This window comes from Channa argus, chromosome 3, assembly GCF_033026475.1.
Source record: "Channa argus isolate prfri chromosome 3, Channa argus male v1.0, whole genome shotgun sequence".
Taxonomy (NCBI): Eukaryota; Metazoa; Chordata; class Actinopteri; order Anabantiformes; family Channidae; genus Channa; species Channa argus.
The window spans coordinates 7,746,623-7,766,380 of NC_090199.1; the positions used below are offsets into that span (position 1 = coordinate 7,746,623).

Sequence of the window (19,758 nt, forward strand, 5' to 3'; positions counted from 1 at the left end):
ATTTTATTTTGTAGATTTAAATAAAAAAAGTAAAATCTTAAAACCAGAAAACTACACACGCCTAATGATACTATATTACCACTATGTGTAAAAAAAAAAAAAAAAAAGTTCTGTAGCTACTTTAATGTGACGTTTTTGAAAACATTGCTTTTACTAATGAAGTGACACGTTTACTGAAATGATGAGTCTGAAACCTCCTTCACACCGTGAGGGGCCACAGCTCCGCTGCCTTTAACGATGGTCGCTGCAGAAGAGTTTTTTTCAGGGCGGTGATTTATTCGAAGCTCGTCCAACATATTTAATGGCGTATTTGACTTTATTCTCTGCCGTTTCAAACATCCACGCGTTCATCCAGAGGTTCGTGAGCGCTTAAGTTGAAAAATAACGTCAAGCTGCGTCTTTAAGATAAAACAAAGAGACGCGTCGCTGATAGGTCCCCCTCCATCCCCCTCCATCCCCCCCCCCTCTCTCTGTTTCTCTCTCTGGGACCCAAACTTGTTTCAGGAAAGCGCCTGAACAGGACAGCCGCCTCCGTGCCAAGGAGAAGGCGTAGACTTCCTCCAAACGCTTCCTCCGCCATCTCCGCAAGACTTCTTTCTGTGGAATCTTTGCACCGACGCGACTTTTTCCTCCCTTTTCTCCGCCACCTGGTCGCTTGTTTCTCTGCCCTGAACCAACACGGAGGATTCCTCCCGGTCGACAGACTTGGCAGACATGGGCTGGGGAACAGAGCTGTGGGTAAGTTAACAGCTGACTCAGAAAGAGCGCAGCCCTCCGCCTTTAGTCAGTACACGGAATACTTTCTACACCCCTGTAGATCAGACTGTCCTGCTCTTGCTTTCCACTGTGGGGACTCCCCCTTTGTCCACGGTAGACTCTTGGTAAAGTATTCTTGAGTACAACAGCAGGAGTGTGTCTGTGAGGCCAGAGGATTTCGCAACTCCTGCTGCTGCAGCAGCTGCATACCTTATCATGGGCAGAGTGGATCAAAAGAAAGCTTTACTGCTCTTTGTGCTCTCTGAAAGGCTCTGCATACTTGAAGGTGTGCTCCAGCAGCTTCCCCCCCCCCTCCTCTTTTTATTTTTTTACTGCACTTTGTTGATGTCTTGAACATGCACAGCTTTGGTTTTCTGAGGTGGCCGGGCACAGGCGAAGGGTTCCTTTGAGTCAGTGTCTCTGAGCTCTTGAGCTGTGAATCACACAGAGACGCTCATCAGGTCAGACAAGCTGCTCCGTCCCTCACTCGCATCCCAACATCAGTGTAAGTAAAGCAGCTGATCCACAGATCCGAGGCTCCAGCAGCTCAGTGTCTATAAGATATCAGCGGAGCTCATCACTGTTTTCTAAATCTGAGATGATGTTTGTTTGACCAGCAGCACAAGACCAAAAGGTGTTAACTTTGTGAGGATGAAAGGAGGAAGTCCTCCCACTGCAGAAGCTCCAATTAGATCTTTTGCTTCAGTAAATGCCATGGTTTATCAAAAAAGTAAATATTTCTGATGATCATCTTATTGGTAATTATATTCTGATCACACAAGATGACTTTTGTACAAGTGTAGTGTATGCACAGTATACACGATCCAGCTCAGACCTGCTGCTTTTCTTTGTCTTAACTGATAGTAGGTTAAATATCCCTGGATTTCAGACTGTTCAATCTGCTAAACAACCATATGTGAAAATGGAATATAAAAGAAATTGGAATAGGTTTTGGAAATGATGGTTATTTGATTAATCAAGAAAACAGTCAGGAAATGAGCAGAAAAATAACTATAATTTTCAGTTGCTATGGCGCCTTAAGCTCACATATCCAAGCAAAGCAAGAAAACAGCTGTCAGCTCAAACAAACTGCATGTCCACATGTACAGGAAGTAAATACTGAAAATCATAATAAAACACGATCTCGACAAACCCATTAATATGCCAGGGTTTTTCAGCAAATATAAAGTAAAAAAAAAAAATCCAAATGCCTCATTCCTCATGGTCTACATAACAAATGCAGCCAAATCCACAGATCGCTGGTAGTTCAACTACTTTTATATTTGCATAGTGATGCAACTAGTTTTTGTGTAAGAAAACTACTGAAACTACAAACACAGATGTGATTGTTTCATTTAGGGCAGGTTTATGTCCGAGGAAGAAAAAGTTTCAGCTCACACGTAAAAATGATTTGGCTATAATTGTTAATTCTTTGATTTAAAATAAAAAATATAGCAAAATTTGTAAAACTAAACAAAATGTTATGTATATTCAGCTTGTCATATGTAGTGGTTATTGGTATTTATTACCTAATGTCCAGAGAGATCCGTTGCATGCTGTTTTAGAAGTTACCCGGATAAGTGAGTCTCCCTGTTTGGTGCAGGATTCCTACCTGGACTCTGGAAGAAGGGCACATGTCTGATAGACAGCAAAACCAAAACCAAAGCTGACTACATTTATTTTTTTGGTTTAAGCATGACCTGTATGGGCACTTCTAAAATTATACTTTGTTATAGATTTACATCGTGTACATTGTCAGCTTGTCGTTTGAACTACTCTTCCTAAGCAGCTTGACTCCTTAGTGTTGCTGTGGGTTAACGTCTTCCAGCGCGATGTAGTTGGTGGCTGGCAACACTGCACTTTCAAAGCAGCCTCCCCAACACTGGGTGCTGTTCACCTGCCGCGTTCTCATCACATCGCTACAAAGAACAAGAAATGGTTGGATCTCTGGCATCTAGATTTCTGTTGCGTCATAAGTTGTATCCCGAGCCTTGGCTCAGAGTGCACGTCAGACTTTGAATCTGTCTGCTGGGGAGGAGGTGCACGCTGTGATCAGGAAACTCAGCTCCTGTGTCGTTTCCCTCTGAGTAGTTTCTGTGGTTACCAGAGCCAAACGAAAAAAAGCCCCTCCCTTGCTTGGCACTGACCTTGTCCTTACATTTAAAACAAGGCTGAAGGGAGTGGCTAGTGGCCTTCTGAGTAAGGCACATATGACATAACTGCAGATTTGATACCTGGCTGGAGGATCATCGTCTGTGTCTCCCAGTTTCCTGTTTCTCTAAGCAGCCGTCCAATTAGGATTTGCTATGATGGAAATTCATTTACAACTGTCAGGTGCAGCCACTCCCGTTGTTGGGTAGCCTGCATTATGACTGACTTTACGGGCAAGAATCTGACCTGACATTAGCCTGAGTTATGAAGCGCCACTGTGATTAGTCATAGCGAGGGGTGGGACAAGTCTGACTGGTTCCAGGGTTTGGAAAAGGCTCCTGGGACCGTCAGTCACAGGGCGGCGGTTCAGGCTGAGCTATTGATTATCTCATTCTTGAACACTTTCTGTTTTTCTTTCTCTCTCACAAACATCCAGATGTAACAAAGTAAAGCAGTAGGGCTCAGCAGCAGAATATGTTCTCCACAATCTCTTTAATCTCCCCATCAGGATCTGGATTAGCAGTAACACTCTCCTTACTGATGCAGGTGTCATCTGGTTTTCAAGTCTATTTCTTCTCGTTGGTATCCGAGACAATGCTCCATTTAGCGTCCTTCCCCTCTGAGGGCTCAATATTTATGTTTTTGCCTCCAAACCCTCCCAGCTCCAAATCCAAACACACACACACGCGTACACACACACGCGCACACAAAAACAAACAACTAAAACTAGAGATCCAGAAGCAGAACCGCCCTGTAGCTTTGCGACAATATGGACAATATTGCCATGTGTCTGTGTTGAGCTTTGTGGTCACATCTGTCTTCAGCAAGACATTTGCTGTGTTTCACGATGACAACATGAAGATAAAAGCCTGTAGAGACAGTAAAAACGGGACAAAAGTAACCTGTCCAACAGGTTTACGAGGGTTTGTGTCTGTCTCTGTGAGTGTTTGAGGGCTGTGTGTAAAGAGAGGGAGGAATGTTGAAAGGAGAGAACCACCAGTGTTTGCTTTTTATCTGCTACACCTTTTGTGTGTGTGTTTGGCCAAATACAGTTTTGATAGTAGTAATTCAAAAATTACTCATTCCAGCTGTGCAAATGTTGGTATTTTCTGATCATCTTACTCTTCTACGGGTATTTTTCACTATTCTATATATATATATATATATATATTGATATGAGCTACCTTGGTGTGTCAGTTAATCAATCAGTAGATACATTGATGGTGACAATATTCATTATTGCAACCCTAAATTCAATAGAGGGTGTTTCTCAGTCACTATGGATGTGATGTACAGAAATTAAGCTAAAGGTTACCTTTATGATAAATTACAGTGAGAGTATTTGCTACTCATCTTTGAATTTTTCATTTGGGGCTTAAGTAAAGTGTAATGGCCATTTAAAACCGACAAATAATCAGGAAAATAGCAGAATCATTAATAATGAAAATAATAATTAGTCGCATCCCTATAGGATCTTTTCTGATTCTCTGCCTCTCACTCTGGAGACACAATGACATTCAATACGCTGGAAGCAGAGTCTGTACATCACAGAATAAAATGCAGAATAAAATTTGCAGAGAGAATTTGTGCAATGCACCTTACACAGAATCAATTATGTAAACATCAAATGCCGGTAAATGGGAACAACAGCACGTGTGGACCTTTTTTATGAATAGTCTCCCAGTATCAGGGAACCACTGGATAAAATAAATGTAAATAATATAGTTATATTACGTGTCAGATTCTTTGCTTGCAATACATGCTTGAGGTAGGGTTGCAAAATGTTTTTCATTAGTGATTAATAATTTGACAATAATTTTGATTCATTAAGTGACCGTTGCATTATCTTGCAAATGTCTGTGGTGATACTTTGTCTCCCAAACAGAACAAGGCCCAAAATTAGTTTGGGGGGATTGGTTTCACACAAGACAAAGAAAAGTACCTTATGATCACCTTGGAAAATAAGTAACCTACTGTATATTGGACCTGAACTATAAAAATGCCTTAAATCAAAACGACTCATCTGATATCAACTGATTAATCAACTTAGCATTTCAGCTGTAGGGTGAGACTCTGATGCTCTGCGTGGCCTGAACTGCAGCCTGCTTCACTTCTTGTTTCAGGAGGGGGGTGGGTTGCTTTCATAGGGAATTTCTGTAAAAACATGAACTGTGTATAATCAGGGACATCGTTCCGATGCACTGGCTTTAATATGGCTGTGCTTAAAACAGCTAAAGCTTAACCGCATATTATTATTTTTTTCATTTTCAAATACAAAGTGTTATACGTCATCCTCCCCGTGTTTCTTCACAGATGGCTCCAGTGCTTTTGCGTGCGTACATGTGTGTAAACATCTGTTCCTCTGTGCGGTTTCTCTTTTAGGACCAGTATGATGTCATTGAAAAACATACACAGTCGGGCATCGACTTGGTGGAACGTTACGTCAAGTTTGTGAAGGAACGCACAGAGATAGAGCAGACCTATGCAAAGCAGCTCAGGTGAGTGCGATGGTCTCTTTCTGATGCTTTAATCTCATTTACATAAATCAGGATCCGAAATGTCATTGTGGCTTTGTCCCTTTGCTTCTTTAGGGCTCTAACAAAGAGATACAACAGACGAGGGAACAAGGAAGAGCAAGATTGCAAGTAAGAAAACAGTCAAATGTTTCCATAATGCCTCACTCACCTTTCTCGTTTTCCTTACACAGAACAACTACAATATGCAATTTAAGGGAGCACTAGTATGAGACCCAGAATCAATCCCCTGTGTTCAGCATAGCCCTTCCACTCCCTGCACCATTGTGCTCTGCTACATTCTGTCGTGCTCTTCCCAATCCTTCAGATAGTCATGATTAAGCAAATGTCTCTGCACAACTGCCAGTGCTGTTCAATGGAAAAAACCATTTCAATAAATCACACACTGTAGCTTTAAGCCACCTTCAGTTAGTCTTCTCATGTATTAATAGGAAACCTGATCACAAAAAATGTGGGTTTCGCTGCCATAAAAATGCTTAACCATGCTACTGATCTTCAGACAGGGAAGGTAGAAGATTCAAGTGACGTGATATAAAAGGACATTATTACAATGATCCATGCTAAAACTGAAACTAGCACAAAGTTTCATAGTGATGTGATGCGTATTTGTGAAAAAAAAAACAGACATTCTGCGCTGTGGCCACGAGCCTTCTGTGTAGGCCATTAAACAGCACCTTCTATAACTATACAATTAAAATCTGCGAGCCAAGAGGATTGGGCTCAACAGCACAGGTAAGGATATTCCCCAGTTACCTGTGTAACCTGGTTTCTGTGAGTAGCAAGGTTACTTCAGTGCATGTAAACTCAGTGAATACTGTAGGTCTTCAGTTCTGATTGAAGCTAACAGTCGGTAGCCCTGCTAAGATTATCTGTCTAATTACCAGATTAATGAATCCCAAAGGAGAGTATGTGTAAAAAATGTAAACTCTCTCTCTGGCTGTCTCTCCTTCCCGTTGCAGATTCAGCAGTCATGTCTCGTTCCAGGAGATTCTGAACGAGCTGAACGATTACGCTGGCCAACGGGAGGTCATTGCCGAAAACATGATTACTGGAATTTGTCTCGATCTCACCAAGCACCTTCAGGAGCTCAAGCAAGAACGCAAAACTGTGAGAGATGGAGAGAAAACGCATGGGGGGGCGGTGGGAGAAAGCAAGGGATGGAGGATAGAAAGAAAGAACATGGATGCTTGGAGCAATGCAGATTAACATGATAATGCCATCTCCTCCTTCCCCAGCACCTGGCTGATGCCAAGAAGGCCCAGCAGAATTTGGAGGCCAGCTTTAAGCACCTAGAAAACGTGAGTGTCGGCTGCTGTTGTTGCTTGTAAATGTCTAGATCTGTTAACACTGTGGTTAGTGATCACGCAGATTGATGGTGAGGCTTTATTTAAGCCTTTATTTGACATTTTTGGGAAATAGAGCTCAAGGATTTGAGTTTTTGACAAACTTGAATCCGAGAAGGAAATTCATTTATTTGTTCGAAGCTCTATTCTATCACATTTCTATTTACAAAGTCTAGTTTAGCCAATATTTGGAATTAACCCGAAGTGTAATAACTGAACTTTCTCCCTTTTACCCAGAGCCCAGGAAAAATGTTTGAAATATAAGGTACTTTAGTGATTCCTGTCATTTTCCTGTCAGTGTCTCGCTCCTCCTTAGTCTAATCGAGCCATATTTCATTTTATTTCTTGGGATAAAATAAGATGTAAAACAGCAACAGGTCACATGCTGTGTTTTCTTGTGAAGAAACATCGTGTTTACATTCAGTGTTTGTTATGTCAAATGTTTATACCTGCATACCTTTTTAAAATAATTGATCTGTATGGGGAGACTCCCTATTGATGCTACAACACGCAGCTCGGGTGCAGGCAGGAGGTAAATGGTAATGGACAGGGTAAGTTAGGGTAACAACAATAACACAACTAAGTGGGCTCGTTACCAAAAAAAACATTTTTTTTTTCTGGCTCTATGGTTGGCAGCGGAAATCTCTGACACAGATATTGGAAAATAAGACCAATTGAAACCGAAATTACATTTCACAGTAAGTGAAAATGTATGTTTATGCTCATTTTTATTTTTGCATTTTGGATCGACTGATCTTTAAAATATGATAATACACAGTGGACAGTTCCAAAGCGTCTGTCCTGACATTTATATTGTTAATACTACTAATACCACTAATGTTTGTTAAAGTTTGGGTGTGTGTGTGTGTTCATGCCTACAGATTAAGAAGCGCTTTGCAAAGGAGTGGGCAGAGGCTGAAAAAGCCACACAGCAAGCAGAGAAAACAGAGCATGACCTCAATGCTACCAAGCTCGAGGTCGAGAAAGTAAATACACAACTCACACACATCAGCATCGACAACTGAGCAATTTTTTATTCATTCACCTTTTGGTTTTTAACATAGTTTCTGTCTGCCTGTGTGGCGTCCACCTCTTTGTGTCCATGTCCTCCCTGCACCTGTGCCTGCGTTTCTCCCACTTTGCATTTTGTTTTGCATTCCTTCATTTCTCCCTCTTTTTCCTTTGCTGTCATCTTCGCCTCCCTTACTCTTGTGTCGCCCCATCTCGCCCTACTCCCAAGGCCAAGCAGCATGCCCATGCCCGCACACACATAGCGGAGGAGTGCAGGAGCGATTATGCAGCACAGCTCCAGAAATACAACAAGGAGCAAAACTTATTCTACTACTCAGAGATACCGCAGATCTACAATGTAAGCGCGCACATTCACAAGGCAGAACAACTGGGCATTGCCAAAAACACCCTTGTATTGCCCATTTGAATTTTGATTGAGCGAATATAAAATAGAATTAAAGGAGGTTGTCTGCATGTGTGTGTGTGCGGCGAACAGAAACTGCAGGATATGGATGAGCGGAGGATCCGGCGGCTGGCGGAGGGCTACTGTCAGTTTTCAGACTTCGAGAAGAACGTGCTGCCCATCATCTCCAGGTGTCTAGATGGAATCTCCTCAGCGGGAAGGAAAATTAATGACAAACAGGTAAATGTTAGACGTCGTTTATAGGAGTACGTCATTACGAGGAGCAATGCAGTATGGACAGGTCGAGTTAGGTCGTTAACGGCCAGTGTCAAACATATTAAAGTAAGCATTAAATACCATTGATGCCGTAGACAGTCCTTGCAGACAGTATTTATTTTTATTTATTTATTTTTTTTGTCTGCTAGCAGTCGTCTATCCAGAGCCTGTCTGGACCCTATTGGCCTGGGGAGATGATAAACACTTGCGTTTGAACAAACACTAGCAATGTGCTTGCAGAAAAATAGAGCCCAGAGTCACAGACACTGACTTCAATATTTAAACATTAAAAAAAAACTTCCGGTGTAGATATACATCATATCAGTCGTGACAGTGAGGAGTTAAAACCGTTGCACACCACATCACCCATGGAGCTTTAAATAGTTCCCATAAGGCTATTCACAGAGAGGCGCAGAATTTAGCAGCAACTACTTTTCATGACTTGAAAAACCTTGCAAAGTAATTCAATGTACTGTAAGTCGGGAATTGTTTGAAGTATTTTTCTATCCAATCTGTATGTTTATTGAAGACGACTAAAATATTAAAAAGTCATACACTGTTAGTTTAGTGCTAGTAAAAGTCATGTTATGACTGTTAAATATGTTTATTTATTCATTTCAGACAAATTTATGTTGCAAATTACACGTTTTTCTCAATACAATTAGCCGACATCATTGCATTTTGGACATGACGATACAACCAGCGGCCTGTTACCTTAGATTAGCATGTTAGCACAACTGCGGTCACCAGCGAAGCTAAATACTAAAAGCTTGTATATGTTTGGTACTAATCTTTTTCTCAAGAGCATCGATACTGGATAATTTATCTAGATAACCATGTTCAGTTGCTATCAAAAGTAGCATTCTAGCTACTTTCCTGACCTCTTAAAATTTAAGGTCAAATATGAGTTAGAAATTGTATACTGCAAAAGCAGTGCACATAGAGTTTGTGTTTTTCTAAATTTTCCATGGAAACAAAATTCAAATCTAAAATAAACAAGTTTTTAAAAGTTGAAAAGCTTACAGTATTCTTAATTACAAAACATTTCTAAGGCAATCCGTCACAAGACCCCAGTAATAAAACTTCCTCTGAGAAAACATGTTGTTGACTGCGTCGGCTTTAATCTTGTCTGCGGTAAGTTTTTTTTTTTTAAGCCGTTTCATTTTTTCAAAGATCATTTCCAGAGAAGTTTTCTTTTGAAATAAAAAAAACTAAATGCTTTTTACAATAAATATAAAGTTTTTGGCTGTACAATGTTCCAGGCAGTACATTTGCATTACAACCATTACATGTTTGTGTTAAATAACAAAAAAATATTAACATCTATAACATATTATCACACTTACTTAGCATGTGTGTCTGTGTCTCTGATGTGAATGAACCTTAGTTTATGTCTTCTCTTCCTGCAGGACTCGACAATGTTCATAGAGCAACACAAATCTGGTTTTGAGAGACCTGGAGACGTGGAATTTGAAGACTACAGTCAGGGCATCAAATCGGCAACCTCTGACTCCAGCCTCAACCCGCCCAAAGCGCGCGGCAAGCTCTGGCCTTTCGGCAAGAAGAACAAGGTGAACCAGCACAATGTGCACTTTGCATTTACCTTTACCTTCTCTTTTGCACCCGATTCAGTATTTAACAACCTAAAATGTGTCTTTGTTCTGTTTAACTAACCCTAAGTAACGATATCCGATCTAAATTGTCCAGTTATTTCTAATCCCTGTTAGCTGCATCTAAACATCCGCTTACAAGTTTGAGTTGTCTTGAAAACCTCATGGTCAGGGAGTGGAAATAATCTGCTCTCAAAGAGTAATTGGCTGATTTATAATCAAAAATTGCCGCATGTAATACTGCTTTGAATGAGCAGTTTCCATAACTGCTAGAAACTGGTCATTAATAATAATTATTTACTGTGCAAGTTAGAGTGGTAAGAACAAGCTGATTGGGTGTTTTTGCTCAGTCCGCAAATCAAATTTGGATTTAAATTCACGTGATTTTGCATATATTTGATGTATAGGTACAGTATAGACAGCTCTTACATATTAATGTAAGTATTAATGTTTGATAGTAACAATTTCAACACTAGATTGTGATGGTGATGGTGAAGTTTTTTGTAGATTTTACGTGTTGGCACATCCCATGAAAAAAACATTGATGACAAAGCATTGGTCCATTTCCCAATATTTTTTTGTTCAACTCAAAGTTTTTCCTAAACACTGGGTATTGTAGTTTATATTTAATAATGCATTTACTTTCAGCTGCAGATTAATAGGCATTGTCTCGGCTTGCAGGCGAGGTTTTAAGATACCACATTAGTGATTGTGGGATTGTCTCAAAATAAACCAGAGGAACATGTCACCCAGTGGAAAGATGTGAATCACAAATGCATTTATTATAATTTTAATAACAACAATAGCTCAGTGTTACAGAGGAATAAATTATTGTTTATCGACACAGAGAAGCAGTGGCGTTAGTTCTTTGTTGGTTTTGGTCTTCGGAGGTTGTTGGCTTAATATCTAACACCAGACTTATTAATTTATCCCCTAAATATTTTCATTTCAAACAAAATATTACATCACAGTTTTTCAAATTTCTCAACACACTTCCAAGCAAAGGATTGAGGCCACAGCCAAACCTGTATTTTGACAACATTTTTTGGCCTTACAGCGTCTCCTCATAAATCTTTAAACAGACCAAATCCAGTTTGACATGTCCAGCAGTGATGTGAAGAGCAGGGCCCAGCTTTCTTCTTATCTTGCTTATCTTGCTCCCGATGACGACTGTAGAAGTGCAACATGACACTCGCATAACAATGCTTTAAAACAAACACTCGGCACACATTCCAGTCATGTCTTACCCCACCACCCTGTTGCCCTCAGGGGCTAATGCTGACTCCAGTCTGCTGCTCAGACTTGCCCCAAAAAACACGCCTTGCTCTCCCTTTAACTTTTTATGCACTTTGTAACAAAAATCTCTACATCTCTTTGATTCACTCCTCTCTTCTTTTCTTCCTTCTCCTCCTACCTTGCCTCCCCTGCTCCTTGTTGCGTCATCTTGTCTGCCTTTCCTGTCTCTCTTCAGTTTCCCAGTCCTTCTCCCTCTCCCCCATCCCTGTCCCAGCAGCCATCCTGTCTCCCTTCCCCTTTCCCTGCCCCCCTCTCCAAGTTGCCCTGCTCCCCTCTTTTCATATCTAAGGTAGTTAAATTGTTCTGTCAAACCCAGGATTTCCACCTTAAAGTTACTGCACAAAACTCACTCAATGAGTGACGCTCTCAATTTGACAGACTTCGACTCAGGCTTGAACTCCATCTCCCCCTCGCCATGTTCACGTGTTCAAATCCTTATTTTTCTAAACATCTCATTGATGCTATTCTTGGTTTGTACACATGGTTCTTTCATGGTTTCTTTTTGAAAAATTGTTTGTCTACACCTGTCTCACAGTAAGTCTCCATTTTTCTCTGTTCAGACATCTCAGGCTGAAAAGCACATGGTAACACTTATTATTGTTAGTCAGATACTGGTTCTCTTGATGGGAAAATACTAGTTAAAGGATAAACTCACAATGTTTGAATGAGGTACCCGGTATAAATGGGAACCACGGGTTATCTGCCGTTCCTGCTGTTCATACTAACATTAAAGATCCCTTCCTAATGTGCTTGTACTTTAAATTATAAGGGACTGAATAAAAAAAAAACACTTGCTTTGTGCAAAAAGTCAATATCTCCCTTGAAAAACATTATACTATATATACTTATAATGTGCAAACTTCACATGCTACATAAATGTTTTCATGCTTGTTGAGAAGGACAACGTTTGTTCTCGATCAGTTACGTTTCAGGCGAATTAGAAAATGATCTTTTCGTGGCCACTAAAAATAGGCACACACTTATTCTGTGTACACATTGACACCTGGCTATTCTTTGAAGAAAAATTGTGAATTTGCCCTTTAACTAAGACCTTAGTACTCCCTGCTGCACTGACCTCTTCGGTTTAAGGTGGTAAAAGTCTGGTCACAGAAGAAAGTAGCACAACAGAGGTCACGTTGTTTTGAACTGTGCACTGTGGCATTTTGTTTTCAAGATCATATGTTTTGAGCAATAACAAATTATTAATGATTGCTTATTGATTGGTTACTAGCATCAACTATGTAATTAATATGACCATTATGTTTGAATCACAGCCAGAATTTTTAAAGCCCTTGTAACTGCCTCCTTTCTCCGGGCTCCGGCACTAAGGTTGCCCTTGGCGGCTGAGCGGGGCCACACCTGATGGGGTGGGATTCAAACTTGTGGCTTTCTGCATCACAACCTAATGCTCAACCACTAAGCCACCACTACTTCTCTAATATTTTAGAAAGAACCCATGTTTTTCACACAGATGTTTAGAAGAGGCTTCTGGGGATATTTGCAAAAATATTAGAAAACAAATTGCTGTGACTCAAATGTAATTGTAGCTCTCGTGGATTTAGCACCATTCTGGACTCTCCGGCTGCTCGTAAAAGTGCAAATTTGATGCCAATAATTCACACTGATTTACTTCAGCATGGTGAGTGAATTCACTGGCTGCACAGATTTCCCTCATTTAAACTGACTTTGCTGTAGAGTTTCACTGCTTTCGAATGCAATTGTGACCAAGGTTTATTTGACCGAACCTGTGAAAACAGCTGGGTTGATGCACAAAGTTTCGGAACAGCACATAGTCCTTACTTTTTGGCAGTGCCAGCAAGTTTACTTGTCTGAGGGTAATTAGAACATCTTTCTATTGGCAGAGGGCTCTGCGTTTTCTATGCAGGGAACTAATTTAACTGAATTCAAAAACTTTCCCCTCTAGACTAAAAAACTAAACAAAAAAAAAACATTATTTTGTTTGTTCCTTTATTCTGTGAAGATTTTAATTAATAGATATAATTTAAATAATAACGGGAAAAAAAAGAGTGGTTTTGCACATCCAGAGAGCAGAGTCAAACTAGAAACTTATTCCACTGTGTGTGTTTGTGTGTGTGTGTTAGAGGGTCAGTCCACCCAAAGGACACACATGCATATTTATTTATACACCCCCAGTGGTGTATAGTTATGTAAATAGGTTTGCTTTTAAGATATCTTGAGAAATAGTGGTGTTGTTTGGTTTTTGTTGCGTTGGTTCAGCCAAACTAACATCCTAGTTTCTTTCTTTCACTCAAAATAGTCCCAATATGTTTCCGGGCTGTTCTGGTGTTGCAGAGCTACATTTCACAGAAGTTGTTGCTCAGAGGAGACAGAAAACTGCCTCTTCTTTATACTCGGCTTAATTTAACAAAATCAAGATGGAGATATTAAAGCAGTTCAAAGGTCAAGGTTAGAAAAACATAGGAACAAATTTTTTGTTGTTACAATTTCTACAACTATTTATATGTTGTTTTCTTGAAACAAAAAAAAAATATTTAATAGATTCTATATAAATTCTTACATTGTTATAATAGTAAATAAGGAGAGGCAGCACTGTGGTATGGCATCAGAAGGCAGAGAGTCTTTCTTGTTCATACAATACGCACATTGGTTTTCTCCTGTTGAGAAAGGACGCCACAGGATATTACGATTATTTACACTCTCTCTCTCTGTCTGTAACCAAGAACTTCTAACTAAGAACAGGGCTCTCCCTTTGACACAGAATGACTATGGCTTTCCATTGTTAGATATCTTTGACTCACAGAGTGTAGATGCCTCTTGTCAAAAAGCAGTGACACCTGGTGGTAAGGATTTGTAAGGCTGTTCTAAACATGATGCTCTGGATACTTACGTGTGTGTGTGTGTGTGTGTGTGTGTGTCTAGCTGGCTGCTGCAGAGGATTTCTCTCACCTTCCTCCAGAGCAGAGGAAGAAGAAGCTGCATGCGAAGATTGATGAAATCACTAAAGAGCTGCAGAAGGCGCAGGACCAGAGGTAACAATGTCACAGCCAACCCTGCAAAAAACATAAACGTGTGGAACATAAACTTATGGAACACTCATTTGACCGGATGAGCCCTTTTTTTGTGCATCGTTACAGATATGTTTTGGGCCTACAAAAAATTAATATGAAATTTTTACCGGTAGATGCCCAATTAGCTACTGCAGATTAACTATAAGGGTGTTAAGCTTTAGGCTTTTTATTTTTAACTGGACAGCAACATCTATGTGGTGGTTTGTCGAAAGTGAGAAGTTTTGAATGCGGTACAGATATTTATGGTACCTAAACGATAGATCATAAGGTCTTTGTTGATCTAGTACAATACTTTATGAAAGTTTTTCAATCCACTTCTTGAAAAATCCATGACTTTTTCATCAGTCCACATTAAGATTGGATGGTGAGAATAGTGAATAGTGAACATCACCATGTTAGCAGCTCTTGAGAGCATAAAAGATAATGTTTGCACACCCAAATCCCAGTTCCTATTTAGAACTAACTGATCAGCACAGGAGAGAAAGAAAAGCACAAATATATATTGCTTTTTTCAGTGTACAATAGTTTTATCAAATAAAATCCCTCAAACAGGGGCCTTCCCAAAACTGCCCTTCTAAAAATCCCACAAAGCCCCTAAGAAGAGTTTAATCCCGCAATCATCAAAATACGAAAAGCAGAAGATAACACATTATCCAAAACTAGAAGAAGAAAAAAACCACGAGTCCCCTGGTTTATTCATTCAGCTGAACTCTTTCTAAATCTTGGGAACAGCATGGATGAGAAATGACCTTAAAATGAGCCACAACCAAATTTAAAGTTTATTTCTGAGCTAATCTGCTTGAATAAGACTGTGTTTGATCTGATATGATTGGCAGAGACCATGTGAGCAATATCTTCACAATTATTTTCGTCTTTTTATACAAATAATGTTAACCTTGATTAACATGTGGGAATATGTGACATCTTTTTCCAACTGAGCCCTGCTCACTGTGTGGGAAGAGCACAAACAAAACCAGATGCAGACAACTCACTGTTTTCAGGCCCGTTTATGATACACTTTTACAATATTTGAGTTTCATTGTAATATCCCTGATAATAAAACCTTATAACAAAATCCGACCACATACTTTGTGTACTTGTGGTCTGGATTGGGACAGATCTTTAGTTCCAGTGAAAGGAAATGTAAATGTTACATCATGCATTGGTGTTTAAGACAATAGTGTGTTTTCAGCTTTGTGACAACAGTTTGAAAATGCTTGTTTCCTGTTTCAACATGATGATGCCCCTGTGCACATAAAGTTTCCCCGTTTGGTCTGGAAAAACATGATTGGCCTACACAGAGACCTGACCTCAGCTCCACACCTTTTGAAGTTATTGGAACACCAGGTCTTATCACTTACCATCAGAGCCTGACCCGACAAATACCATACGCGCCAATACAACACGTCCCTTCGGCAAATATCTTCCCAACTTGTAAACAGTTCAGCCAAACCCTCCTGTCCTTATCAGCAGTGGTGCACAAGAGAGACACTTCCTTAATCAGTGGTCACATTTCCTAAACAATAACACTTTTCTCCTGCTGTTTGACCTCAGTGACGCACTGGTAAAGATGAAGGGCGTGTACGCGCAGAATCCACAGATGGGAGACCCCTCCAGTCTGGAGCCACAGATCTCAGAAACCACCCAGAACATAATGCGCCTGAAAGGGGAACTCGCCAAATATGAGGTTAATGAAAACAGATTTACAGCACCCTCCATATTGCTGTGGACGAAGAAGACCTGTTAATCATTTGCCTGTGTATTCCATGCGCTGATATTTATAATGTGCTTGTGCATATTCTCTTAATTTTATCTGAGTTGATTTTATAATTGTTGGTTTTATATTGACACCTGACAGATCATCTCCAGATAGATATCGAGTAGGTGGTCCTGTCTGTAAGTCACAGACTTACTGCATGCAGAGGATAGAGCACTGTACATGACTATTTTCATTTCATAACATTGCTGTGTCCCAAATGTTATGGTGCCCTGAAATGCTGGGACGACGCATAAACAGTGCTGTAATTACTACATGCTAAAACCAAAATGTATAAAAATACCCTTAAATAAAACCACATGTGGTTAACTTTAACCACGTTAATTTTTTTTTAAATTACAAACCTCAAAATGTGGAGTACACAGGCCAATGAATACATTAAATAAAGATCCTCGTCAAAACACTGTATACAGGCTTTGTTTACGACAGATAATATTAAGTATTTGTGCTTTTAAAAAAAAAAAAAAAAAAAAAAACCAAACCCTTTTATGTTCATTGCAGACGTGGCTGGCAGATGCGGTTGGAGGAGAGGAATCTTCTAACACCATCAACAATAACAGTCGACATAGGTAAGTGCTTTATTAAATGGACCAGTTGTGGTAAATGCTGAATATTGGATCAATACCACCCTCAGCAAAAAAGCTACAGCTAGCAATCCCTTAACTTAGCATAAATATTCCAAACAAGGAGACTCTCAACAGAGCACTTTGACCTGAGAGGTGAGGGTCAGGTGAGCAAGCTGAGGCAGCTCTACTTGCTAGTGATCTGTTAGATTACTGCAGGCTGAGAACCACCGCTGTGTGATACAGTGTTATCTAATGCATCGCACTGGCTGCCAGTAAAACAATCTTGTTTTGTCTATTGAAAATTCAGCTTATCTTTTGCCTACAATGCTGCAAAGAGCTCCTTTCAGCCCGTAACCATGTTTTTTTCTGTGAGACAGAATTAAATGTGTTGCTCTGGTATACACACACATCTTACAGATTTGAAGGAAACATTGAGACAGAAGGGAACTGTGGTGAATTGTAAAGTTGTTTTTCATGAAGTAATCATTTTGGAGTACTTTCACATTCATATTATCCAGGACATGTTTCTGAGGTAAACTGGATAGAAGATATAATACATGATAACTAAACTGCAGTTTTTGGGGGGGAAGTATGTAAATGTAAACAGTTTTTGATAACAGTTGTTATTCTCTTTCTGCAGTTCCTCTTCAGAATGTAAGGACATATGCTAAACTAGAAAGGCTACCAAAAAGCACCAGCCCCCTTTATTTGAACCCTCATTTCGCAGGTGGTAGTGTCTCCTATTGGAAACAGTTGTGTCTTGTCAGTGGGAAGTTGCCAAATAATCAATTGAGAGTCAAGAAAGTCATTTATTATTTCAGACAATTTTCTCCATTTTCCATTCTTCATGCTTAGCTGAGCTACCCAGCTGCCATCCATCTCATATTTGCTGACATGATAATTGTATTAACCATCTCATCTAACTCAGAAAACTGCCTAAGCAAAAAAAATCCAAAACTTTTCCTTTGAATCTGGCTGTTTAAGCAGTATACACTGAGGCATGGGTGGATAAGGAGAAAATGGGCTCTATAGCCAAAGGACCTGGCATCCATGTCTTATTGGTCTTTTTTCATCTATTTATACTCTGTGTCTTGTTTGGACGATCACCTCAGTTTTGGACCATTTGTCTTTGTTCATCATATGTTTGTGGTTTGTCTCTTTGGGATAATTTGCACCTCCGCACACAGGGGCCCCATGATCCCTCAGGGTATCGGAGTTGTACTGGTTAGGCCTGTTCAGTTATTTATCTTTCAATTAAAGAAATTGCATATCTTAATTTTTTTTTTTCACCCATGTGAATGTTCACTTTTAGTGTCGTAGCAGCTGAGCAGTTTCAGAACATCTACGCAGACTGTGACGATGAGTTTGAAGATATAGAAAGTCCTGTTGGCCATTGCTCTGCTCTCTACACCTTTCAAGGTATATTTTAAAACTCACACTTAAGATTTTCATAAGTAAATTTTCCTTCCAGCCTTTTATGCATCTTGTCCTTGTGTTTGTGTGCAGGCAACAGCGAGGGCACCATTTCCATTATAGAGGGAGAGCTGTTGAGTATAATGGAGGAGGATAAAGGAGATGGATGGATGAGAGTCCTTAGAGCCAATGGAGAGGAGGGATATATACCTTCATCCTATGTCAAACTCTCCCCGTAAAACACACACACACACACACACACACACACTCAGAGCTTGTGATGGAAGTTAAAAGCTAAAGGTGAATACAAAGTCACCCACGATAATTGGAGCTGATCTCTACATCTTTTATCTCAGCCTGTGACGTGTGTGGTGAGATGAAAGTGAGTGATTATAAAGCTTGTTATCGAGGCTGATTGCAATATCATAAACTCCCCGTCTCTGCTTGCAGCGACAGAAGAGGCCGACTGTCAATCCTGCCTGATCTTTATAGATTTCAGCTCTTTTAAAACCCAACTTTTGAATGTATACCTGACCTTTTTGTCACATTAAGTGACTACTTGTGTAACATATTAAACATCATAGTAGCCTGATGCTACCTTTCTTTGTGTTGATATATCCAACCACTTGACTTTCCCTTAACCTGCTGAACATTCCCTCTTTGTAACCCTCTGCCTAAACCTCTTTCGTGACGGGACAATGTGAGTTTTTTTAATAGTAGTAATGTTATATTCTAATGAATGAAAACCACTATTCTATAGGGAGTGCACAAGTATAATATCCCTCAAAGGATAAAGGATAAGCTCATATCTTTTTATGTTTGTGTTGAAACAATAATGAGGTGACCATTTGTACACTATGACATCATTCCACAATTCAGTGACCCTGAATAGATCCCTTCCTAATGCACCTCCAGTTTAAGTAGATTTATCAAGTCGGTATCCTCCAGTGTCAATACTAAATTCATCCTTTGTGCTGCTCTCCTCTTCTGCTATTCAGCAATAAACACTGAGTCGGGAAACAAAATGAGGAATGTTGCACTTTATATAGATTGTAACTTTGGAGGTGCCCGCTTAATGTGACAAAGTCAAACTGCTGAAGTCCCACTCTTAGCTTTAACAAAGCTAAATTTAAGATTTTTTTTTTTTTTTTTTTACAGAATAATGATTGCAGTGCATTAAAAAGGGATTTCTTAACAGACAGGAAAAAGAGATTCTGTGTACACAATGGCATTCGAGTTGTTTTAAGACCGACATGCAAAAATCTGAACCTATGCTTTAACTCTGCAATTTTAACAGAGCTGGTAAAATCTAACGGAAAAGCACAATGTTGTTCGTTAAAAATACACAAGTTGTTATTTTTATAATTCCTGTGTCTGTATTTGATGGTTCGGCACTGGCATCATGCAATCTGATTAAAGTTTAACTCAAAAGAAGATAGTAAGAATTTATTTAGTCTCATCTTATTTTCCAACTGTTAATAAAAGTAGCTGGAGCAATTTTTCTTGGTGCAGTTTTAGTTCTCGTGAACAACTGGTTCTTCTTTAAATTGTTTTAAATTTGTCACGTTATAT

At 39.7% G+C, this 19,758-nt stretch overlaps 1 protein-coding gene across 1 annotated transcript; it reads left to right on the forward strand.

Moving 5' to 3' along the window:
* Positions 1-457: 457 nt before the first annotated feature.
* On the forward strand, positions 458-19,338 carry LOC137124425 (cdc42-interacting protein 4 homolog). Its single transcript, XM_067499344.1, has 14 exons — positions 458-738; positions 5,290-5,405; positions 5,499-5,552; positions 6,401-6,548; positions 6,677-6,739; positions 7,666-7,770; positions 8,025-8,153; positions 8,292-8,438; positions 9,884-10,045; positions 14,282-14,391; positions 15,985-16,117; positions 16,709-16,776; positions 18,086-18,192; positions 18,280-19,338. Exons 1-14 carry the CDS (start codon positions 715-717, stop codon positions 18,423-18,425), a joined length of 1,512 nt encoding a protein of 503 aa, XP_067355445.1. The 5' UTR covers positions 458-714; the 3' UTR covers positions 18,426-19,338.
* Positions 19,339-19,758: the final 420 nt, after the last annotated feature.